General features: G+C 41.3%; 2 protein-coding genes across 2 annotated transcripts in view; one reads left to right on the top strand and one right to left on the bottom strand.

The window, feature by feature from the left end:
* SCTR (secretin receptor) overlaps positions 1 to 3,097 on the top strand; it is a 34,116-nt gene extending 31,019 nt beyond the window's left edge. The window contains exon 13 of the mRNA XM_058165360.1: positions 2,728 to 3,097. Within this exon, the coding sequence (XP_058021343.1) occupies positions 2,728 to 2,910 (183 nt within the window). The 3' untranslated portion in view covers positions 2,911 to 3,097. The remainder of the gene's footprint in view (positions 1 to 2,727) is intronic.
* A 9,179-nt stretch (positions 3,098 to 12,276) lies between these two features.
* On the bottom strand, positions 12,277 to 21,297 carry TMEM37 (transmembrane protein 37). The gene is made up of 2 exons (XM_058194565.1): positions 20,831 to 21,297; positions 12,277 to 13,986 (listed from the first exon to the last, which is right to left on the bottom strand). Exons 1-2 carry the CDS (start codon positions 21,236 to 21,238, stop codon positions 13,414 to 13,416), a joined length of 981 nt encoding a protein of 326 aa, XP_058050548.1. The 5' UTR covers positions 21,239 to 21,297; the 3' UTR covers positions 12,277 to 13,413.
* Between the last annotated feature and the right edge of the window lie 5,330 nt (positions 21,298 to 26,627).

Here is a 26,627-nt window from a genome sequence, read left to right as displayed (position 1 = left end):
CACATTGCAGTGCGCGGTGCGCACCAAAATGAGACTTGGGAAGGTAAGTAGAAGTGAGGGGGGGGATCAGCTGTGGCACACGATTTAGCTTTGCTAAAGCAGGATTTCCTGCTTTCTAGCAAAGCTAAACTGCGCTGCACAGCTCATCCCCTCCCCCACCGCTATTCTACTTACATTCCCAAACCTCCTTTTGGCACATGCTGTACATGTGCGCATGTGCAGTACACACCAGAAGGAGGCTTAGGAAGGTAAGTAGAACAGTGAGGGGGGGAATCAGCTGTGGTGTGAAGTTTAGCTTTGCTAGAAAGCAGGATTTCCTGCTTTCTAGCAAAGCTAAACCCCACTGCACAGCTGGTTGGCGGAAATACCGGTTTAGAGGAACTGGTAGCTTTTTTTAACTATCGGTTCAGCTGATCATCGGAAAAACCGGTTCGGAGGAACCGGTAGCTTTTTCTTTACTACCGGTTCTCTTGAACTGGAACGAACCGGTAGCATTTTACCCCTGCTGTAAAGCAGTGTAAAGTGGTATATAAGTCTAAGTGTTATTGCTATCAGCATGCCTCTTGGACTCCATGTTTCACCTATTTTTTTATATTATTGATTTTGACCCTTCTAATAAACAGAATAAATGGGAGGCTAGTATATTGTAAACTGATGCAAACATTAGCTTTATTTTCTTTCAAGTCCCACGCATATCCCAAAATAGCATCAGAAAATAAAATCAGTCAGGGATAAGGAGAGTTCACTTGCCCAAGAAAAAGAAATAAATGGAAATGATAGTGATCTTAAGGGGATAGAGGTGGTGATTAATGGCGCGATCAGTTTATTTTTGATCATAGTTACTATTGCTTCCACCACCAAAGTCATTTTGTGAAAATGCCCTAAGATACTTTTTCAAAATTCCAGTTGACCCAGCAGGGTTCAGGACTTTTGTGGGCATTTTGTGTGTGTGTGTATGTATGTGTGTGTATAATGTGTTTTGTGTCATCTGCAAACTTGATGAGTTCCCATTCTAGTTGGGAAAAAAAGTGACTCTACTGCCCTTTTGGACCACCTTAGAAATATGTAGAAAAGGCTGATGCCTTTTCAAAGACCATCTTTCTTAATGGACTCCAGTAAGGGGTGGGCTGCTGGTGGTTTGCAGGGGTTCGAGAGAACCTCTAGCTAAGATTCTGTGCAGTTCGGAGAACCCACAAATCCCACTCCTGGCTGGCCCTGCCCACCCCTCTCCTCCCCTCCCAGGAGTCCCCATGCAGCCCGTTTTGGATGCAGGTAAGTGCAGGCTGTGTGCAGAGGTTCGTGGAGGGTGAAAAACGGGCCTACCGGAAGTTCGGGAAGGCTGGAAACAGGCCCGTTTCCAGCCTTAAGAGGGCCTCCAGAGCCTGGGGAGGCCATTTTCGCTATCCCGCAGACTCGAGGAAAACTTCCAGAGCCCAGGGAGAGCAAAAACGCCCCCCATTGTGGTGCAGGAGGCCAACTAGGCTACGCCCGCCATGGCCACACCCACCCAGCAACTGGGCAGAGAACCCCTTGCTAAAATTTTTGAAGCCCACTCCACTGCAGGCTACTGATTTTTTTTATTCAGCTCTATATCCTTTCTTCCAGCTGCCAATTGGATGGAGAGACTTTTGTACCAGTTGGGCCCCCTCTCTTTTCTTTTCTTTTCTTAATAATGGTGGACAATATGGGAGGGGTGAGGGAGCAATTCGGATGCCTGCTGGCAAGAAGGGCTAGTTTGGGGTCTCCAGCAGTTGATGGGTGTGCCTTCTTCCTCCCTGGAGCAAAGGGGCCCTTGGGAACAGAATGGGAAGCAAGAGTGCCATTTTTCTATCAGTCCGCAAATCGCTTTATTCCTCCCCCCCACACACACAAATGTGGCAGGCAGTTCCAAGGGTCAGCCAAGGAGGAAGAGGAGGAATGATTTCTGATACCCCCTGCCAACTTCTTACAAGCAATATCAATGGGGAAGCCAGCAGGAAATTGGAAGTCCCTTCCATTCCCACTCTTTTTTTTTTTGCTCTACCTGTGATCATTCCATCTCTGCTTAAATAAGAAAGTATCTCTGAAAAGATGATTCAATGGGTCCTGAATTGTCAAGTCTGTAAAATCTTTACAATGCAGTGTCATTTCTCTTGTTACCTCAGCCCATTCTTCTTCTTGTTTCTTCACATTAGTCCATTTATTGGTCTTTCTGAGCTTCCTTTCCCCTTTTCTAATAATTGATTGTCTACTAATAATTGATTGTCCCTGCCCACATTTTGGCTTTGCTTCTTTCCTCTGCAGGCAAGTAGTGGTTGACCACATATCATCAGGACAGGATATTGCTTGAAACTGATTTATTTTATTTTATTTATTTATTTATTTATTTAGTCATATAGTATATATGAGCATAAGCATGAATAACTATACAGTATATAAATATATATATAAGTATGAGTATGTAATAACTAAATTAATTGAATATAAAGAAAGGAAACAATAGGACAGGAATGGTAGGCACTCTTGTGCTCTTATGCACACCCCTTATAGACCTCTTAGGAATGGGGTGAGATCAATAGTAGAGTTTTTGGTTGAAGATTTGGGGATTTTGGGAAGAGACCACAGAGTCAGGATTTATCCTTGTTATTGACTGCAAAGGTTGAGCCCCTATGTTGGACAGGGAGAGGGCAACCTCTTTCTCTTAAGAAAACCACGAGCCTTCTTACTAAACTGAAACTTTTTGTTCAGGTCCGGCAGGAGCTTCACAGAAAATGGTGGCAGTGGCATTTAAGGAAGGATCTCGGTACTCATAAGCACCACAGCTCTTTGTTTCCGAATGAAGTAAGCGGACTCACTCAAATCTTGCAGCTGACAAAGCCTGGTTCTCAGGAGGAAAGGCGACCTTCTCACCCAATTCTGAGTAAACTGTAAATGTTTCCAGGGCACACAAGAACGTGCTAAAACTCAGAGGAAACTTGCATTACCTAATCGGGCATTGTGGTTCAGGACTTAAAAGCTAGTTGTTAGCTCTACCTGGAGACAGACTTAGGCTGTGGGCCTAACCTTGCTATCATGTGGATTATTTTGAAAAGATGATGTGTGAAAAGTAATTTCCAAATGGAAGGATCATCCCTCTCAACTTGCTAGTTTTGTTTTTTGGAATCTGTACCCTCTCTTTCTGTTTGGTTCTTCATTGGAGTAAGGATTCTGAACAGTATTGCCATTTTATATATGACTGACTTATAAACTGGTTATATATCTTCGGTAAGTGTTGCATTGTGTGAACATGATAGAGTGTACATCTTTTTGGCAGAGAGAAAAGATACCCCTTTGGTATCGAGCCCATGCCCACAATTAAATCAAGGGGTTTTTCTAGGCATTGTATATGGACATTTGAGTTTGCTGTTTAGGAGTCTTGGCAATTCAGCTGCCACAAAAGACCTTTTACAACTTCCTCTTGAGAGCTGATTGCGGCTCTGTGAGACTTGGGGCTGCCACCTGGAAGCTAGCTAAAAACAATTCACTCTGTGAGAGACAGCTGTGTATCTTCAATTCATCTAAGACAGAAGTTGGATTAGAAAGATGCCCATTTTTCTGACATGATTTCCTTTTGTATTCTGAGCCTAATTTGAGAGATTGCTTTAGATTCACAAAGCTCCAATGAATTAGGGAGGTGCCAGGCATAAATCTGTGTGTCTGTGCCTTCAACTAGTGTTGACACCTGGTGATGCCTGGACAAGTCCCTGCAGTTTTCTTGGCAAGATTTTAGAACTGGCTTGTCCTTTCTGGGGCTAAGAGAGAGAAAATGGCTCAAGGTTTCCCAGCTGGTTTTATTTATTTTATTTATTTATTTTGTCACAACATCATACAAAAAGATTATATAGTATATACACATATAAACATATATAGGAAAAAGAAAAGAAAAACAATAGGACAGGAACGGTAGGCACGTTTGTGCGCTTATGCACGCCCCTTATGGTCCTCTTAGGAATGGGGTGAGGTCAATAGTAGAAAGTTTTTGGTTAAAGCTTTTAGGATTATGGGAAGAGACCACAGAGTCAGGTAAAGTATTCCAAGCACTGATGATTCTGTTGCAGAAGTCATATTTTCTGCAATCTAGATTAAAGCGGTTTACATTAAGTTTAAATCTATTGGTTGCCCTTGTATTATTGCAATTAAAGCTGAAGTAGTCTTTGACAGGAAGGACATTACAATAGATGATTCTGTGAGTTAAACTTAGGTCTTGTCGAAGGCGACGGAGTTCCAAGTTTTCTAAGCCTAGGATTTCAAGTCTGGTGGGATAAGGTATTTTGTTGTTTTCAGAGGAATGGAGAACTCTTCTTGTAAAATATTTCTGGACACGTTCAATTGTATTGATGTCAGAGATGTGGTGAGGGTTCCAAACAGGTGAGCTGTATTCTAGAATTGGTCTAGCAAATGTTTTATATGCTCTGGTTAGTAGTGTTTTATTAGTAGTTTTATTTGTTAGTAGTGTTTTAGTAGTTTTATGCCTAAGGAAGGACTCAGCCTCCCAGTTTCTAACCTGATATTTTAACTACTACAGAACAGAAAATAACAATACAGAACAGGATTCTTTATTGGCCAAGTGTCAAAGTGGCTTATTGTATCTATTATTTTTCCCAGTTCTGTGGGACTACATTTTCCAGCATCTCTGACCATTAGCCATGCTGACTTGAACTGATAATAGATAGAAACTAGGCAGATCTGGAGCAGTGTTTTTCAACCTTGACCACTTGAAGATGGGTGGACTTCAACTCCCAGAATTCCCCAGCGAGCCAAAAATTCTGAGTTGGTCCACACATTATCAAGCTGCCAAGATTGAAAAACACTGATTTGGAGGTCTATGGAGATTTTCAGTCATCCAGGTCATGGTTTGTGCCAAAGGTGCTTATTTCTGGAAGCAATTGGATTTTCCTTATTTTTTCTTAGAAGACGTTTCGCTTCTCATCCAAGAGGCTTCTTCAGCTGTGACTGGATGATGGGGAATGGAAGGATTTATATTCCTTGCAGACAGTTGATTATTTGCATCCTTTCAGAGAATCGTTGAGGCACTTGGAGGTTTATCTGTGTCCTCAGGGCCACCTGAGTAGTGCAAATAGTTCCTGTGGTCTGCAATTTTTTCCTCTGGAAATCCATTAATACTCCCACACCATTTGATGCCAAAGCACATGGCTATGTCCCTCAGGACACAAATAAACCTCCAAGTGCCTCAATGACTCTCTAAAAAGTTGCAAATGACCAGCTGTCTGCAAGGAATATAAATCCTTCCATTCCCCACTATCCTGTCAAAGCTGAAGGAGCTTCTTGGATGAGAAGTGAAAGGCCTTCAAAGAAAAAACAAGAAAAATTCACTTGCCTCCTGAAAAAGCACCTTTGGGACTGATTTGGAGGGTTTCTTATCCCTGCCTTCAACTGACTGTTTCTCATTATAACCTATTTTACAGTGATCTTATCAAACTGTTTCAAGAGTGCTCTCTTAGCTACTTAAATCTTCGTAATAATCAGCACATCAGTGGCATTTGCAGTGCCCTCCTCCTCCTCCTCCTCCTCCTTTGAATTTTTCACAAAAAATAAGACAGGTACTGTAAACCTGCCAAGCTCTAGCTATTTTACACTAGTTGGACAATGTTCAAACTAGTGCAGGTAGTTCATGTCAGTCTTTTGCTTGCTGTGATATATTGCATCAGTGAATATTGATATTGGCAGTGGCTTGAATTGACAATTACCAGTATAGTTCTGTGGTAAGAGCAATTGAGTGGCTTTGGGAAATCATCTTATTGTGAAAGTTAAGCATGTTTTTTCATATTGTTGAATTTGATTCTAGTTCATCCACTGCCTGTGCCAAGCATCTCTCCAGTGAAAGTACTATTGTATTTAATAGTAGTCACAAATATAATATTTCTGGGCCATATGATGCAAAAAGAACCAACAACCAGTCACAACTTTTTATTTTCTGAGGGTGTCCAGAGCCAGCAATGACTTTTGTGGACTCTCTTCCCCCCCGTAAACTAGGTTGCCCTGTGCAAGTGGCCTCTGGGTGTGTTAGTGTTGTGTCTTGCCCGCTCTCACAGCAGCCGGGGCCTTCTTATCTGCTCCCGAACACGGAGGAATGTATGCCTCCCGGCCCCAGTCCTGGCTCCATGCCCAGACAAGCTGAAGAGGAGGGGGCACCTCCTGGTCCCAGCCCTGGCTCCATGCCCAAGCAGGCTGCAGAGGAGGGAGCACCCCCCGGCCCCAGCCCTGGCTCCATGCCCAGGCAAACGGAGCAGCTAGACCCCTCCCCCTCCTCCACAGCATGTGAGCCTGAGGAAGGTTTATTTCCAACAGCTGCTGATTGGAGTGACCCTCGCATCAGAAGACTGGATAGGCGGAGGCAACAGAAGGAAGGGAGGGGCAGGCCTTAATGAGTGCTGAGTCATGGAGCCACACCCCATGGCCTATATAAAGGATCTGCTTTCTGGCAGTCTCTGAGTCAGGCAAAGTCGAACTTACCTTGCTGAAGTCACTTTCTGGTCTCCTGCCTGCTCTGAGGACTTTGCTAGGACTTTGGGCAGAGCTGCAGAGGCAAGCCTGATTCGGATTTCCCTGACCCGGCCGTCAGCGGAGGAGTGGGACACGACAGTTAGATTATTACCTCAAGCCAGTATGTACAAAGTGGTGAGAGTTGTTGTCCAAGATACTTGGATGTTCCTGGGACATTTAGACATCTCACACAGAGCCTAAAGCTATATTCTGCCCATTTTGGTTTTCTATGATTGAGTTCACACATTATACTATGCTGAAAACTGTCAGTATAGATTTTTATCATGTTATGGTGGAAAACAGATTAAAATTTTAGAGTAAGCAGAGAAAATCTGTCAAAGCTGGCTGAACCATTGCTGAACAGTTTTACCATTAAGATTTTTCCCCCCTGATTATAGCCCACAATGTCCGGAGATCATTTAATCCAACCCTCTGCCCTTGCATATGCTGGAGGTGGGAGAACCAGTTCCTTTGTATAAGCTTGGCTTTCACAGGGTTTCACTCAGTAAAAGCATAAAAATAAATCAAACCCTTCTCCCGTGGGTTAATGACCAAAGTGTCATGTCAACTGTTCTGACAACTGTGACCCAAGACTCTCTATTGAGGATCTCAAGTAATTTAGAAGAGAGGGGACACATTTTTAAAAATGTTTGTATAAGCAAAATGGGAACACTGTCAAAAATTTATTCTGGACTTTTTCCCTCAAATTACCTGCATGAGCTCTCAATGGAGAATTGCTATATATATAGCAAACATAACTGTGTTGTGTAGCCTTATATCTCTCAATTATAAATATACTGTATAATTAACCCTGGGGACGCCAATGAAATCACTAGTTTTATTCATGGAAGGCATCACACAAATTAAATTTTTGTTTTAGGGTGCTGCCAAGTTTGAGAACCAACCCATTGAAATGGCTGCTTCATTCATTCATTCATTCATTCATCCATCCATCCATCCTTAAAGCATGAAGGCCAGCTTGGCTGACTTTGAGTAGTCATTCTCTCTCTCCCTCTCAGCCTAACCTTCTTCACAGGGTTGTTGTAGGGAAAAGAGGGGGAAGAAGGAGTATTGTGTGGGTTCGTCATCTTAAGATGTTTATAGAAATAATAAAGGCAAGTTTATCTCTTAAATTTATTATTTATGCATTTATCTCTCTGAGTGGCCTCTGGCTAACCTGTTCTTGTGTCACAGGATCTTTATGATGCCCCCATCTTTGGTGCCTTTGTTGCAAGATCATTAGTGGCTTTAGGCTCTGTTAATATCAACTCTTATCTGGGAATGCCAGATGTACACTTGCTTTGTTGTTAGAAAGTTATGGTGGCATACTTGGCTACCTGAACAGAAATTCAAAGTAAAGCAACCTGTTTGTTAGCCCCAGGTGAGAGATCAGTATATAGACCCCAAGATAGGAAAGGGGGGAAGGGCTGTCACACATCATGCCAGCATGCTTGGACGGTTCTCTGTCCTGACCATAATACGAACTTACTGGAATAATTAAAATTAGGGTTTTTTTTCTTAATTCAACCTCATCATTCTTAAGCTTTAACTTTGCATTAATGGTAATAAGAAGCTTTATCTATGTCAATTTAGTTCTGGGTATGCTTCCATCTTGTGCGCTCTCTTTCTCACCTACCCAACTTTTTGTGAATGTGCATATAAACATGTAATATGTACCGTTGCTGGAGACAAAAAGTCTGAGAGCGCTAAATAATACCCATTAATACCAATATTCCATAAGTCAATTTTGACATGTCTGTCTTGCCTACCATGATCATTTTGAAGCCATCCTTGACTTACGACCATTGGTTTAGTGACTGAAGTTACAACAGTATTGAAACAAGTGACTCACAATCAGTCATCACACTTACAATCGTCAATTAAAGCAGTTGACAACTGGCTCACAATTACAATAGTTGCAGTATTTTGGGGTCACGTGACTGACACTTGCAACCTTCCCAGCTAAATTCCAACAAAATGAGTGGGGAAACTGGCAGGGAAGATCCCAAATTGCAATCATGTAATCTCCTGCTTAATGGACATGACAAAAAGATGTAAAATTGGGTGCAGTCACGTAGTATCTCGCTTAATAAGTGTATCACTTAATGACAAATTTTCTGGTTCCGATTATGGTTGTAAATTGAGGACTACCTATACACTTAGTGAATTATCATGATTTACCAGCTCAAGCTAAATCATTACTGTCTGAAAAGAATTTTCTGGTTGGATTTGATCTGGGGATAACATACCTTACCCCAACTTTCCTCAACTTCATGCCATTCAGAGATGATTAATTTCTATGAGGCATGAATAAAGAAGTCAGCATGCTCCAGCATTTATTTATCCGTAGAAGGTATATATCCCCACCATGTGGTATACCTGAATCACTATTGTTTTCTAAAGGTCAGTCCCTGTTTGTGGGATCATCCCATCCAACGACTAAGTGCACCATGCAAAGTTGAAAGCAGTAAAATATGGCAGTTGTTTCTATAGTCTTAGCTTTATTTTTAAAAATCTTCTAGTCATGCTGGGTTTAGAGAAAAGTTAGGAAACACTCTGAATAAATACATCATTCAGGAGTGCTTTTAATAGTCTAATGACCAAGCACATTGCATCTCATTTCTGCACATTATCTATCTAATGAATCTCTGTTTAAAATTCTTAAGTTACCTCCCTTTTTCAATTTGGGTAGGTTTGCTCAGCAAAGACATTATCAATTTAAACCTATTTTACAAACATTTTCAAATTCTGATTTCTAGGAGAACCTTTTCCAGTTCCTTTTCTCTAACACTTAGTACAAATATACTGGGGTATATGTGTGTGCATATATATTCACATGTATTTGCTGTATGTCTCCCAGCTGTGACACGTATAAGTGACTAGAATTACCATTTTAAAAAGTAGTTTATTGAACATTTGACATTCTGATCCTAGATATCTTCCAATTTCCTTTTATAGTTTGTAGAAAAGAGTTTAGAAAAGCCCACAGGTTATAATTTACTTAATAAAACAATCATTATTAAAGTTTAGAAAAGCTTACTTGTTATAACTTACTTAGTAAAACAATTATTATTAAAGATAAAGATCATCTAAACAAACATTCTCTGGCATTTACTGGCAAATGGCCTTTAATAGGACAAAAAAAGAGTCAACGGTAAATAGTATTTACAACTCTTTTAGAACATCAGCTCAAAATTGATCTCTAATGTACTACAGCTAGATAGTTTTGAAGGTCTAATTTAATCAGAACCATCATTTTTCGAAGGCAAAGATGATGGTCATTCATTTAGCCCGGGGTCAGCAACCTTAAACACTCAAAGAGCCACAAAGGTCCTAACCAGAAGCCCCCCCATTCAATTCTGGAGCCAATCAGAAGTCCAGTTCCCCCATCATAGTCTCCTCCTAGCATGGTGTCCTTTTTCCTCTACTTGTCCTAACCAAAAGCCCTATCAATTGTGGAGCTGACTGGCAACAGGGAGCCGCAGCAGAGGGATGAAAGAGCCACATGTGGCTCCAGACCCATGGGTTGCTGACCCCTGATTTAGCCCATGAGAAGAGAGTGTTCCACCTTTTGAACATGAACTGAAATTCCAGGCAAAGGATGGAATAATCAGTGCAAAAAAAATTAAACAATACAACAGCAAAGACAGACAATGGCAGTATATCATGCAAGAAATCTGGATGAATTCCACATTTGTTGTAGTAAAGGCCAACCATTTTGATAGGTCCACGGCGATTTGTGTTCGGTTCTTTAGCACATAATTTTTTCCCATGAAATTTGTTCACCAGCTAGTTGGGAAAACTGTTGAATGAAATCAGCAAGATAATAGACTTCTAGATAGGCAATAATAATCAATGCTCTAAATTGGGGCAAAATACTATAGATTTTGCAAAATATTCTCAATATGAAAACTTCAAAACTCCAATCAAGCAAATCTTTCTTTCTTCAGGCAGAAGAAAGACAGACTTCTTCCTTCTACAATTTAATTTATACAGACTACAAAACAATACAGGTAGATACAATACAAGTAGATTTGCTAATTGGAGGTCATCCCTCACCCTGGGAAAGGTCTGGAGATACTTCACTGTAGAAGATATTGTGTTCTTCAACCGTGCAAAAGAGCTCATAACAGCTCTTAACAGCTCATAAGAGGCAATAATAACAATGCAAGTTGAATGACAGCCAAGATCTTCCTAAGGGACAATGACTGGAGTATCTTCTTTTTTATCATGGTAAACATATAAAAGTATACGATGGCTTGTGAATCTATTTATTCTACTGGTATCATAACCTGTCTAGTTAATTATTAAGCACTCTTTCTAGTTGGGGGTCCTTTTTAATATATTGCACTACAACTCCCATTGCCCAAAGCAGCCTATGCAATACTGGTTGGGTTAGGCATTTAATATGACCCCACCAGCATTGGGGAAGCTTGGCTGGACTGCCAACATACTGGCTTTACTTTATTTCCAAGCAAATGGCTTGGAAACTTCTACAAAGGTTTTAGAGAAAAACTTAGTAGAATAATTAGGGCATTCCTAAATAGTCTTACAGTTAGACACAACTGTAAAGACACAAATATAAATAAGGATTAGAGAACTTAGAATTCAACAAGCATGTAGCTTTATTGAAATAACACTGGTTCTCTCAAAAACGATGGTTCAGTGCAGTGGTTTCCATAGATAATTTAACAGCTGATCTGCGCATTTCTTCGGCTACTGACTTTTTTTTGTTGACAATAATGAACAATTTGGATTAATAATATAGGATATTTAGAAGTAGGAAGTTCACAGGGATGGAGTCAAACATTTACAATTTTAAATGGTAACAGCTGTCCCGAGTTTATGAAACTAATTATTGTTGTAGTAAAATATTGTGAAATACATATAAAGAGAAGGGTACAAGTTATTACTGAACAATAGAGAATTCATGCTCTAAACTTACACCAAATCTGATATACAATTTATTTCATTCATACCACAGGGTGTGTCTTAGGACTGAAATCATATAGGCTATATGTCCAGAAAGGAGTATAGGAGCCTCCTTCCACTTTTACCACTATATATGTGCAAGTAAATGCTTTCTATGATAATGGCCTGATCCTAATATTCTCAGCAAAGAATGTACTTTGTAGAAGGATAAAAACTTATTTTTCTATAATTTTGAAAAGCAGCAAGTAAATTTAACTGGGCATTTTGTGTTACAAACTCTATGGTTAGAAATACACAGAGTTGAGATGTCTCTATGAAAAATTATTTCTAGCTCGCAGGAAGGGTCCGACACTCCACTGTCATTCATTAAATTGTAATAGCACAGGTCTCTTTTAAAAAGATGTTGGTTGGATAGCTTCTCAGCAGTAAAAGATCTTACTTTGGTAGAAAATGCACACAGTACTGGCATGGTTTATAAATCATGTATTTGCCAAAGAATATATGATAAAAGCACAAATTTTAACCGTGACTTACATATGACAATGTGAAAAGGCAAATTATTTGTGTTTATTAGAAAGTGAAGTTCTAGTTGGTACTGCCCTATGCCCTGCATAGTACAAATATTTATGGTGATACAAATTACTGATATGAAGAACACAATCATGAAAATGCACAAAACCCATTCACACAGCATATATCTTATTCTACTTGGCTATGGAATTTGGTTCCCACCCAATTCAAATAAAAATAATGTGATTGGTTGTCTTATTCATTTCAGTGAGACACTTATAAAGAGAAGGGTACAAGTTATTACTGAACAATAGAGAATTCATGCTCTAAACTTACACCAAATCTGATATACAATTTATTTCATTCATACCACAGGGTGTGTCTTAGGACTGAAATCATATAGGCTATATGTCCAGAAAGGAGTATAGGAGCCTCCTTCCACTTTTACCACTATATATGTGCAAGTAAATGCTTTCTATGATAATGGCCTGATCCTAATATTCTCAGCAAAGAATGTACTTTGTAGAAGGATAAAAACTTATTTTTCTATAATTTTGAAAAGCAGCAAGTAAATTTAACTGGGCATTTTGTGTTACAAACTCTATGGTTAGAAATACACAGAGTTGAGATGTCTCTATGAAAAATTATTTCTAGCTCGCAGGAAGGGTCCGACACTCCACTGTCATTCATTAAATTGTAATAGCACAGGTCTCTTTTAAAAAGATGTTGGTTGGATAGCTTCTCAGCAGTAAAAGATCTTACTTTGGTAGAAAATGCACACAGTACTGGCATGGTTTATAAATCATGTATTTGCCAAAGAATATATGATAAAAGCACAAATTTTAACCGTGACTTACATATGACAATGTGAAAAGGCAAATTATTTGTGTTTATTAGAAAGTGAAGTTCTAGTTGGTACTGCCCTATGCCCTGCATAGTACAAATATTTATGGTGATACAAATTACTGATATGAAGAACACAATCATGAAAATGCACAAAACCCATTCACACAGCATATATCTTATTCTACTTGGCTATGGAATTTGGTTCCCACCCAATTCAAATAAAAATAATGTGATTGGTTGTCTTATTCATTTCAGTGAGACACTTAAAAGATAATGACTGTAACTGGACTAAGGATGTTGAGGCTTAGGAACTGAGTTTTAAATTAAGCAAGTTACTTTTTCCTATTCCATTACTATGGTTAGATGCATTATTTAAAATCCCAACAGGTTATAATTTCCCATTTCCAGTACTCAGCATCCATTATCAACTTAATTTGGAGACATCCTCTGGAAAGTGGCAAGCTGTTGGAAATCTTTTTACCTTATGCTACCAAAAAAATAATAATCAAACTAAACAATTCCCCTCAAAAACAACCCCCTTGGTGTCTTTCTCAAATGTTAATGACCTGCAATATATTCTCGGGGATATTTGGTTCATCATGTTTAATTTTTTCTCACTCTGTTCCATGGAAAAGTTAGGTTGTTAAGGTGAAGTCCACTGATTCCATTAAGGAAAAAAAGGAACGTTGCAATAAATTCACACCAATAGGTTAACGTAAAACTTGTGATCGTGATGTAGTCTCTCAGGAGGATTAAGAAGCTCACCATTCCAGCTGATGACAGTAGAAATGAGACAAGAATGAAGACTGAGCCCATGGACCATTTTCTCCTTGAGTTGATATCTTCGCAGACTTGAGAGACCATGAGAAGTTCCAGGCCAAAGATTGCAACAACAATGGCAAAAGACACCGTGCTTCTTATAAAGGTCATTCCTATGCTTATCCCTCTGATATTGGTCAAAGAGAGATCAGTGGTGCATTTCAAGGTGCTATTGCTTCCAAGGGTACAGAAATGCCACAGACCAAAGAGTTTTCCTTTTGTAAAAAGCCAATGTCCATCGCATACCGCAATGGACAGCAGAACAATGGCAATTGCAACACAGAGGATAATTAAGCTCCTGATAAAGGTCTCAAAGAATGATTTCTTCGGTCTTCTACGAGTAAGTAGCCACTGGGTCTTCAGGAGAAATTCCCAAAGAAGGAACAGGAAAAAGAAAAAAGAAACATAGGTTTAGTCAGTGGTGAAATCCAATTTTTTTTACTACCGGTTCTGTAGGCGTGGCTTGGTGGGCATGGTGTGGTTTGGTGGACGTGGCAGGGGAGGTGGGTGGGAATCGTCATTCCCACCCCACTCCAGGGGAAGGCTACTGTAAAATTTCCATTCTCACCCCACTCGGGGGCCAGCCAGAGGTGGTATTTGCTGGTTCTTCGAACTACTCAAAATTTCTGCTACCAGTTCTCCAGAACCTGTCAGAACCTGGATTTCACCCCTGGGTTTAGTTCAGGTGGAACAGACCATTTTCGTTAAGAGCTACATCGCCTCAAGATTATCTTTTCAAAGTCACGGTGCCTGTGATGCTGGAACCAAGACAGACAGTAGCTGTGCAGCCAAACCCCAAAGGGAGCTAGGCCATGCATATTCTACCAATAAAGGAGAATATCTGTATCTCAGGGTTGGAATGAAGGATTCTTGGTGCTCTCTGTGTTTGATTGTTTTCTTGCAGATGTTTCATTACCCAAACTAGGTAACATGCATTAATTATGTTACCTAGTATGGGTAGTGAAACACTGCAAGAAGACAACGAAGTTCATAGAGAGCACCAAGGACCCTTCATGCATATTGTCTTTCTGATGTCTCTTTTTCTAATTCTTTATTTTTCTGCTATTCTTTCTTTCTCTCTGTCCCTTAGGGTGGCAGGGCAGGTTGTTCTTAGCAAAGATCTAAATTGCCGACTTGCAAAGTTTCTGAAAACAGACTGAGGGTTGTTTGACATTACCATACTGGATCTCTTATTAAACAATGAACAAACTGATTTTTGGCATGCCAATAAATACCATCAGTGAAGTCAATTAAATATACTTTAAAGACCATTTATACACAATTGATCTGAAAGTGCCTTGGGAAGAATGCATAATAAACAATATTGATGTACCGTATATACTCGAGTATAAGCCGAGTTTTTCAGCACGTTTTTTGTGCTGAAAAACGTCCCCTCGGCTTATACTCGAGTATATACGGCTTATACTCGAGTTTTTTTTTTTCGTTTTTTTCACATTATACCGGCCGGCGCGAACTTGGCGGGCTTTTGCTTTAGCGCGGGGAAGCCCTGCCGGTGCAGTGAGAGGGCGGGGCGGGGGAGCCGCCAGCCTTCTCGGCCGAGGGAGGGAGGGTTTCGCCGACCGGTAGGTGCCTCATTTCCCACCCTCGGCTTATACTCGAGTCCCCAGTTTACCCCAGTTTTTGGGGTAAAATTGGGGACCTCGGCTTATACTCGGATCGGCTTATATTCGAGTATATACATTTCATGAATTCTATAGAATAAAAGCCCTAGTAAATGTTCCATCAGTTTTTCTATGGGAATGTAATAATTGGAAATAAAGAACATTATCTGTGATTTGTTATTCCCAAGGAAATTAAACCAAAACAGCCGTTTTAATGTGATTTCCTTCTTTCAATTTTTTGGTACACACATCCTGTGTGTACCAAACAGGCAAACTATTCAAAGAAGTCTCAAGATACAGCTTTTCATACCAGCGGATATAGCTAGAAGCATGCATTTTGCAAATAGAGTTGAGACTGATGCTTGACATTCACAGGAAATCCCACCATCCCATTACAAAATAGGCTTTTAAAATTTCTGTGGATAGCACAGATCTGTTTACCTAAGTATTTCTGATTAACTCAATTGCACTATTTGGCTTAAGACTGTGCTACAAATATCCCAAGCAAACATTCTCGCTCGACTCCCACAGACTTTATCTGCTTGGCCCGTTTGGTTTGCAAAGCCTCAAGCAGGACCCTTGCTTTACTCCTACATCCTTGAGGAAGAATAATGGAACAGAGGCAAAACTGAGAAGAAGGGAGTTGGCACAATCCAACTCACTTTGTCTGTGTGCTGCTTCCCCCCCCCCTCTGAAAGGGAATAACAGGAAATAATGCTGCAGGATTAGACATGTTTTGCCTCTACTGTAGCTTTTCTCATCATAACAATATCAAGATTCTACTTTCACCTCTTGTGGAAATAACCTTAGTACATTCCGAGTCCCAGAAAGAGCTTGTTTTGACTCTCTTGTGTATGCACCACAAGGGCAACAGCTTTTCCATCCTCCATAGTTGGTGTCCTCCAACTATGTATATTTATTTCACTTACTGTAGGACTATCTTCATTTTTAATCCATAAGAGTTTACCTCGTGAGGTAGGTTGAGCTGAGAGACAGTGGCAGATGCAGAATCACCCAATAGGTTTCTTTGGCTAGAAAATACTAGAATCTGGGCCTCCCTAGTTCTGGTCCAACACTTTGACCACTATACAGTGCTAGCTGTTGATGTTTATCTGGCATTAAAAAGTAGTTAACCATAAGGGACAAATATAAAGCATGAAAACATAGCCATTGTTATAAGGTATACTGGCAGAGCCAAAGAAGCAATCCTTCATTCTCTGTTTTCCAATTGCTTTCCCTCATCTGTGTAATACTGAACTCATTTTGTAATACAGGTAGTCCTCGATTTACAACCACAGTCAAGCCCCCAATTTCCATTGCTAGGCAAGACAGATGCTGAGTTTTGCCCCATTTTATCTCCTTACTTGCCACAGTTGTTAAGTGAATCCCTGCATGTATGATTAAGTTGTTAAATGAATCTGGCTTCCCATTGACGTTGCTTGTCAGGAGGTCGCAAAAGGTGATCACACGACCCCAGGACACCAAAGCCCTCATATCTGCCAGCTTGCCAAAATCCAAGCATCTGGATTTTGATCACGTGACCATGGGGATGCTGCAACAGTTGTAAGTGTGAAAAATGTTCATCAGTCACTTTTTCAGCGCCATTGTAACTTTGAATGGTCACTAAACAAATGGTTGTAAGTTGAGACTACCTGTATTCTTTATATTTGACAAGCAACAGGTTGGAAACCAGTGGTGGGATTCAGCCAATTCGGGAGAACCAGTAGTTGGCTGGCCTTGCCCCTTCCCGCCCCTTCCAGGAGTCTCCATGCACCCCAGTTTGGCTCCCAGGTAAGTGCAGGGAGGCCTCCTAGGCCCAAAACGGAATATGGGGATGTGTAGCACCCTCCTATGGCCCGTTTTTCTCCCAGGGAGGTGCAGGAAGGCCTAGTAGGCCCAGAACAGGGCATGGGGGGGGCGGCACACCCCCACCCCCCCGTGGCCCGTTTTTGCTCCCAGGAGGGTGCAGGAGGCCAAGTGCTGCCTGTCACAACCCCTGGCCACACCCACCATGGCCACACCCACCATAGCCATGCCCACCCAGCCAGTTATTAAGGCAGAGAACCGGTTTTAAATTATTTGAATCGCACCACTGCTGGAAACACCTTAATTCCAAAGGTCTGTAATCTAAGACAGGCCAGGGAACAACCCTCCTCCTCCAAACGAAGAAAACAGAATAGCAAGAAAGAATAGGTATACCCCACCCCACCGCAGGTCATGCGGTTTTGCTCATAACATAACAGTATTGAGGAAGAGAGAGAAAGATCTCAAGGCTTTTTCAGGAGAGGTGAGTTTGAAGGTTTAAAAAAAAAAAAGTTTCTGGCATCAGGGATACCAAGGGAGCATTCATTTCAAGAAGTCCAGGATCAATGGAGTTGTAGAGTGATGGTGACACGAAGAGATGTGCTAGAATTATCAGCATGGAGAGATGATGCAATAGAAGGCTTTCCAAGGATAAGGAACCTTTGCAAGATCTATATAGATGACATTTCTGAGTCAGTTGCTCAGCTGGCAATCAATTCATTCCAGATCTAGCACCACTCAATCATGGATGCTCTCGTGGTGGACATTTTTGAAGTGATCCAGCTATCGTGGTTTGTTTGTTTTTTAGTGAATGATCACCTAAAAATATTGTGGGGTCTTATCTATCCTATTAAAGAAAAGAAGCTTTTCTTACCTTCTTCAGATAGTTAAGTGGGGGTTTGGCTTTGAACAACTTGGGACTTATTTCCAGCTAAAATTAATTCTCTTTTCTTGGCAATAACACTGACTGAGATTTATTTCACTGTTATGATGTTCACATGACCACCCCTAATACCCTCTTTGACCCAGTTAAACATGCTATGTGAACACGGGCTGAAGGGAAGATATCAAACAGATTCTAAACCTTCAATGAGCTAAATATCTGATAGACATAGATGGATGAAAAGAAGACAACAGAAGACCAAGAGAAACAAGCAGCAGTAATTGGCAAGCAATGACCAAACTTTGGAAGGAAGGAAGGAAGGAAGGAAGGAAGGAAGGAAGGAAGGAAGGAAGGAAGGAAGGAAGGAAGGAAAGGTCTGTATGTATGTCAAAAAAATAAAAAAAAGAGATAGGAGATTGTGCATTTCACTTTGGACAAAATATGAGAAAACAAAAAAGCAGTAAACTATAGCAAAATGGATACACAGTAGCTCTCCAGATATTGCTCAATTAAAACTTCCCCATCATGGTCAATTATGAGAAATGCTGGGAACTTAAGGTCAGCAATATTTGGAGGACTAATGAGTCATCATCCTTGCATTTAGAGGTATTGAAAACTCTAATATACATAAACGCTAAAGATGATTAGAGAAACGTATCTCAAGTTAATCAGCACTGCCCCATTTGTGAGAAATTTAGCTCTAAAAGTATTGACCAAGAAATATTCCCCCACATTTCCGTTTCTCTTAATTGTCATTCCTGTGGCGCACTTTGTTTTGAAAACCACTCTTGTACAAGCCTTGCTGTGTATGAGCTAGTTTTGCTGAAACATCAGGAACAACATGCCAGCACGAGACATATTTGCTGATCTTTGTAAACAACTCATTGCAGTCTAAGAAAAAAGGAGGAAGTTGAGCAAATTGAGTTACTTTTTTTTTTTTTTTGTTCACATTTATACCCCGCCCTTCTCCGAAGACTCAGGGCGGCTTACAATGTATAAGGCAATAGTCTCATTCTATTTGTATATTTTTTTACAAAGTCAACTTATTGCCCCCCCAACAATCTGGGTCCTCATTTTACCTACCTTATAAAGGGTGGAAGGCTGAGTCAACCTTGGGCCGGGCTCGAACCTGCAGTAATTGCAGGCTCTGTGTTCTAATAACAGGCTTCTCTACTGCCTGAGCTATCCCGGCCCCTAAACACTTTGATTCTTGGATGCCCTCACCCCTAAAAAAAAATAGGGACAGAATATGGAGCATAAGTTATTTAATTTGTTCCAAGCTCCTTGTCAACAATAGCTAGATGAGGCATCTGTACTGGCTTCTGTATAATGAAGTAACATGTTTCATCTCTCTGGGTTAGTGTGATTTCTTTCTTACCTCTTGTCTGTGTTTGTGTAATGTCTGCATCAGTGTGTGTGTGCAGATACTCTGCTCACATGACCAGGAGAGAGAAAAGGAAAACCGGCTTAGAATGCAATCGTTAATTGCAATCTGTGAAAATACCCAAACGATGCACAGGCAGATCTATTCCCCCCTGGAATATTTTTCTTTGCAGTCTTTGGCCAACTCTGACCCATTTTCAAACTCCACTGTCTTTTGTTGGCTTCCCCTCTTAGATTTAGTCTAACTCTGTTCAATGTTTGTACAGATACCCTCTGCATGAGCAGATAGACAGGGTCCCGAATCTCTCTACACAATTTCTTTCCAACCTTCTGTTTTGTTGGAAACATTTCACTTTGCATACGCCCGGTATGCTTCGCCTCACTCCATTAGTTGGATTTGCATTGAATCCCCCTCAGAATATTATCAGGTTGATTCATATACCTTAGGTTAATGGTATCTGTGTTTCTGTCTGTCCATCGCCCGCCCCCCTGTCTTGTTTTAATGTATGTAAGCTCTGGGAAGCTCTGGGAAGAATAGGGCAGACTGTAAATGCTTCTTTCTAAACCACATGACCTTCCATCTTGAAAGAGAGGATGCCTACTTTTGTTCCCCTTAATTGCTCTGCCCTGGGTCACATGACTACAAGAGGAGGTTAAGAATGGACCCTTAAACAACAGCAGTCTCAGCTGCCTTTTGTGTGTGTGTGTGTGTTTTCCAGGAAGATTGTCTTCCAAGCAGATCTTTGTTTTCCTTTTGTGAAATTTAGTCTTTCTTTTGCCAGCTTCTCCCATCACACCCACCCTGGGTTTTTTTGTTTTTTTTAAAAAAACCATTCAGTTCACTTTTGGGAGTCACCCAGCTGATGGATGGCCAGAAAGTTTGAACCATGTGGGGAACCAGAGAGAGCGAGAGCGAGCCAGCACTGGTACTCTTTACTTGAAGGCCCATCTTCAATCGTGTCCCACCCGCACCCCCTTTCCCCAAGCCCTAAAGCCCTTCTCTAAGCTGTGCAACCCACTCGCCAACAAAAAGCGAGGCATTTGTCATCCCTGGGCGATAGTAAATCTCGGAAGGCAGATTTAAAAGTCAACTCCTGGGCGAGCGGGGAGAGAGGACAAATCGCATGATAGAAAGACTTTTCAACTTTCCACTCTTGGAGTGCTCGGTTAGGGAAGCCCTCCGCCTAAAAGAGAAAACGCCACGGTCGGGATTTACGTTTTTGGGACACGAGGGCTCTCCCCCCTCCACCCACTCCGCGTTTCGAGAGAAAATTTGACGAAGAGCAACAGGTGAGTCCGCCGACCGCTCAGTCCCAGAGGAACCGCTCTGCCTGTAGGGCGAAGAGCGAACATTGTACCAGGGAGAACAAAGGACCGGCCGACACAAGGCTTCCAGGGATGGGACCCCCCCTTCTCCTCCTGCCCCCACTCCCAAATCTCGCTCCCCGTCCCAAAGAGCACCCCTTCCGCCCCCAGGACGCGGCCCTCTCCCCCGCTGTCCCCAACTTACTTGCGCTGCTATGGCTGTCATGGTGACTGGGGTTCCCGGCGGACAAGGAGGAGGAGGAGGAAAGCAGAGGGCAACTTCGCTCCGCTTTGTTCCCGGCGCTGGCGGGAAAAGTCTCCGCGCGTCGCTTTTAGAGCCAGGCGGCTTCGAGCAAGAGCTGCGAAGAGAGCGGGGCCCCGGGCGACATCCCCGGGGAGGCGGGCAAGCCGGGCGGCGGAGCGCCCTTTGAGTTTTCCCTCCGGCTGAGTCAGCAGCCCAAAGACTCCGGGAGGAGGAGGAGGAGGAGGAGGCGGGCAGAAGCAGGGGCGCGCGGGGAATGCTCCGGAGAAACAAAGCGCGCCGGGAAGGGCCGCTGTCTGCTGCGCCGACCTTGCGAATTGGGGGGGGGGGTAGATACTTAATGCAAGACATCCCCCTTCGGGGGGCCCCGAGCTTCTTCCAAGAAGGCGGTGCGCTCTCTCTCTCTCTTTTATTCTCTCTCTCATTCGCGCGCTCTCTCTCTCTCTCTCTCTCATTCTCTCTGCCCCCCCCCCTCTCATTCTCATTCTTTCTCATTCTCTTTATCGTTCTCATTTTCTCTCTCCCCCTCCCTCCCTCTCTCTCATTGCCTCCCCCCTCCCCTAGGTTTGCCACCATACACTGGGTTGTAAAGGGAATGAATGTGTCGGTGAGTGTGTTGCCCTAGGCTGAGTTAATATAAGGGTGGCTGCTTTGGGGGTTAGCGGGTCAGTGGGTCATCCAAACCCCGAGGTTGTGCTGCGTTGTCACTGGCTGAAGACCTTAATTACAGTAGTGGAACTCGGGAACCTGAATTAACCCAATTGCTTGAGATGGTTGCACAAGAGAGCGCGAGCGGAATGGGTTGTGCACAATAGGCTGCCGCAAAGAAAACAAACACAAACATCTGAGCAAAGTTAAAAACTCATCAAGATTAATCTCTTATGCAAATGCAGGCAGGATGTTGCAACGCCTAAGTAGCATCTTATTTCCTGGATCCCACTCAAAGCCGGGAAAGAATTGCAGGGCAGTGACACCCACTGTTTATCCTTCTTTAAAAGCGGATGAATAAAGAGGGTTAAAGGCCAGAAGAAGAGAGGCTAGAATAAGCCCACAACCCCTCTCCCCCTACCTCAAAAAGAAAAAGAAAAAAAGATTTCATCTTCTTGCAGTCAGACTCAGCTACTTGCAATCAGGATAATCACATCCATGTTGACTTTCTGGTGACAAAGCCAAACACTTCCAAATCAAGATGGTCACTCAATGGTAACAAAGAGATAAGAGTTTACTGTCCATCTTGCCATCCAGTGATTGTTGGTTTTCCAGATCACTTTTGGTAGCCCCATCCCAACTGTAGATTAATTGTGGAAATGGGAACATTGTGGAATTGTGGAAAGTTTCTGCTTTTTAACTGTAATCAGTGACTGGGTTATGTGAGTCTCTGAAGCACAACCCAGTTACCTTTTCATTTAATAAGCAGTTCTATGCAAACCCAGCCTTTCTGGTTAGTTTCTGGGTCAGTATGTTGCACAAGACAGGACATCGGAGTAATTAAAATATGATAAGGATATTGCCAGCTCTGCCCTATCCTGTTGATCCAAAATGCTACACCCAGCCAGCAAAATTAGGTAGGATAAAGACCCATCTCTCAATCTCTGTAATACAATTGTACAACCTTTTTTTGCCATGGTTGTTAAGTGAAGCACTAGTTAAGTGAAGCACATGGTTAAGCAAGGCCAGGTTTCCCCATTGACTTTGGTGTTGGAAATTGGCTGGGAAAGTCGCAAATGGTGATCACATGACTCCAGGGTGCTGTAACTGTCATAAATAAATGTTGGATGCCAAGCACCCAACTCTGCCAAGTCACATTTGATCACATAACTGTGGGAATAGTGTGATGGTCATAAATTTGAGGACTGATCATAAGTCACTTTCTTCTGTGCTGTTATAACTTTCGATGGTCACTAAACAAATGGTTGTAAGTTGAGGCTTATCTGTACATCTATAGCAGGGGTGTCAAACTTGCAGCCGTGGGTCCGATGCGTCGTGTGCTGGCCATACTCATCCCTGGTTTAGTGAAGGGGGGAAAAGTTATGATACATCATGTGATGATGTGGCACCATGAGTTTGACACCCCCGATCTATAGGGTCCTAGGCTAGAAAAAGTGTCCTACCTACTCAATTATTTATTATATCAAGAAGATAATTGCATTTTCTCTACCTTGTCCTTCTGTTTTCAAAGGCCGTTTTCCCATTCTCAGGATAGGGGGGAATTTTTTTTTTTTTTTTGCATGAACAAGGTGTATCATGAAAACACTACCCATTCTGAAGTACAGCAAAATTGAGATAATATCCATTCAGGAAAACGAAAATAAATCAGAATTCTGGGTATCTCTTGATTTTAGCATTTTTCTCTGTTCACATATTATCTGCAAGCTGGTGGAAAGAAAGGGAGGGATGTGCTTAAATGTATTTTTTGAATCAGCCACGCAGCTGACAGTGTTTGATTGATTAGACTCCTGATAATAATGAGATGAGCAGTGTTAAAATATATGCATCAAACACTATGCCCAGGAGGTGGAAATTAAGGTTGAAAGGGAAGTGAAAACAACACTGTGTAATGCTCTAATTTTGTTGGATGAAGTGTAAATCCTACAAGAACAAAACGAAGGAACAGCAGCATTTAGTTGATAGAATGTCACATTGGGAGTAAAATATTTGGGTGCTAATTTTATCTCAACCTCAGAGCTTCTTGTCTGACCATTTAGCATCTGTTCAATCTGATTTATCTGATGGGATTGATGCAATGTTAGAAAGGTAGAAAAAAATAGCAGATGTGCTCCCAAAAACTCCCTGAATAAACAGGAGAAGTGCTAAATATTTTGCTATACCATTGTTACTTAAAACATTATGTTTAAATTACCTTAGCTGAGTTTGCCAAAACATTGGTCTAATGTGTGACTCAATCCAGGCTAACATTTCCGATTCAGGTGCGCCATACTTCAGTTTTCCTTTGAAGATCCTTTTTCAAAAAACATTTCAGGATGGCAATTTGGGTTTTAAAAGACCTTTTTCTACAGTCACCTAACCAGAGCCAGTATGCCTTGGCTAATTTTTGTTTTTGGGTGGAAGATGCCATGTTCCTAATAACAATTTTTCTCTTTTGAGTAAAGCATCTTAATTACTTAATCCATAGCTGTACTGCTGTTAAAATAGTTTATTTTTCTTCATGAAATCAACATCTTATGGCAATTGCAAATTATGTAAAATTTCAGTAGAAGAGTAGAAGTTCAGGATTGAACTGAGAAATCCTTGAAGATATTACCTAATCTGGTGAATATCTGCAAGCAAATAATCAAGCTCAGCCTCCTGGATCAAAGTCTGCAGACAAAGAAAGATAAAGAAGAGCAGAATATTCTGCTTGTGACTCAGCTCCCTTCAGGACTCTAATCTATTTTTTTTTTTAACAAAACAAAAACTTTGCTCAACTTGGATAAGAAGAAAATGGGATGTCAAATGAATGAGTGTAGATATGGTAAAGTAATCCAATCAGATCCACCACATATATATAGGTAGTCTTCAATTTACTATCACAATTAAGCCCAAAATTTCTGTTGCTAAGCAGGACAATTGTGAATTGCACCCCGTTTCAAACCTTTTTTTGCAGCAGTTAACTGAATCACTGCAGTTAAGTGAATCGTGCAGTTGTTAAACAAATCTGGGTTCCCCCACTAACTTTGCTTGTTGGAAGCCAGCTGGGAAAGTCACAAAAGGTGATCACATGACCTGGGGACACAGCAACTATAAATACATGCCAGTTGCCAAGCACCTTTGATCACGTGACCATGGGGATGCTGCAATGGTCTTAAGTATGAAAATAAGTCACTTTTTAAGACACTTCTTTCAGTGCTATTGTAACATCAGATGCTCACTAAATGAATGCTTGTAAGGACTACTTGTACTGCAGTAGCATTATCGGCAGATGTTTTGATATGTAGGAGGATAGTTGAGTTAGAGAAATTAACCAATTGTTTCTTGCATCTCATCTAATTGCATCTAACACCATTATTTTGTTTTATTGGCTTATTAACTTAATACCTTGCCTGCAACAATGAAACAAATGCCAAATCAGATTTTATGATACCTCAAAACCTATTTGTATAAAACCTTTCAACCGAGAAAAGCATTTCATACGTTTCATAGCTGAATGAGTCTGCAAAGCTTCATTTTGCTACGTCTTTAAAATGTTGCAAATCTCCATCCCTTCTTATAAAACATCTCTTCAACAAGGGGATAAGCCCAGCAAGAATTACACAACACATATAACGTTAGAAGTCACAGGAGAAATATTGACTTTGGCAGGGTTGAAATCCAGTTTTTTTTACTACCGGTTTTGTGGGCATGGCTTGCTTGGCATAGGGGGCGTGGCTTGGTGGGCATAGCAGAGGAAGGATACTGCAAAAGCTCCATTCCCATCCCACTCTGGGGCCAGCCAGAGGTGGTTTTTGCCGATTCTCCAAACTACTCAAAATTTCCGCTATCGGTTCTTCAGAACCTGTCAGAATCTTCTGGATTTCACCACTGGACTGGAGTAATTTTAGCGAGTCTGGAAAAACTGAAACCCATGTCAGCATTTTGTCTTTTTCTGATCACTTTTAATCTCCATGAAACTGGCATCGTTATTATGCTAAGATGATCCATGGGCAATCTTCTACTATTCTTCTATGTTTCCCTTTATGCTCACAAGTTGGAACAAGTAGGGAATGTGCATGGAACATAGTCCTTCAAGTTCCACGTTCAAATCCTCATTAGTTTTCAGCCCAGCCTGGCTTAGAAGGTTCTTCTTTAGAGGATAAAATGAAATACTCCACATATTCTATCCCCATACTCTGTGTAACAATAAAACATGAGATAAATGTATGAATTAACTATCCAGGAATTACAGAATGAAGGAAACAAATAAAACATAGAATAATAGGTTGGAAGGGTCGTCTAGTACAATCCTCTGCTCAAGCAGGAGACTTTGCTTGAATCAAATAGGAGCAAGACTATTTTGACTTGAGCACTCCTTGCCTGTGCAGTGAAATTATTGTTGGAGCAGGATGATGGAACAAGAAGAAGATTCCAAGTACTGCAGTTTCTCCACACTTTGTGACTTGGATATAAATTTATACATGAGTTCCTTTGGACTGCATGTTGTGTTCTCAGATCATCTTGAGAGGCACATCTTTAAACCAATCATTAGGGGTTGGTTGGGGGAATATAGGGGTAGGATATGTGGAGTATTTATCCTCTTAAGAAGAACCTTCTAAGCCAGGCTGGGCTGAAAACTAGAATAGAATAGAATAGAATTTTTTATTGGCCAAGTGTGATTGGACACACAAGGAATTTGTCTTGGTGCATATGCTCTCAGTGTACATAAAAGAAAAGATACGTTCATCAAGGTACAACATTTACAACACAATTGATGGTCAATATATCAATATAAATCATAAGGATTGCCAGCAACAAATTATTGTCATACAGTCATAAATGGAAAGAGATTGGTGATGGGAACTATGAGAAGATTAATAGTAGTGCAGATTCAGTAAATAGTCTGACAGTGTTGATGGAATTATTTGTTTAGCAGAGTGATGGCCTTCGGGAAAAAACTGTTCTTGTGTCTAGTTGTTCTGGTGTGCAGTGCTCTATAGCGTCGTTTTGAGGGTAGTAGTTGAAACAGTTTATGTCCAGGATGCGAGGGGTCTGTAAATATTTTCACGGCCCTCTTCTTGATTCGTGCAGTATACAGGTCCTCAATGGA

This window comes from Ahaetulla prasina, chromosome 1 (genome assembly GCF_028640845.1).
Source record: "Ahaetulla prasina isolate Xishuangbanna chromosome 1, ASM2864084v1, whole genome shotgun sequence".
NCBI classification, from domain to species: domain Eukaryota; kingdom Metazoa; phylum Chordata; class Lepidosauria; order Squamata; family Colubridae; genus Ahaetulla; species Ahaetulla prasina.
This window is presented reverse-complemented; position numbering and strand designations above follow the sequence as displayed.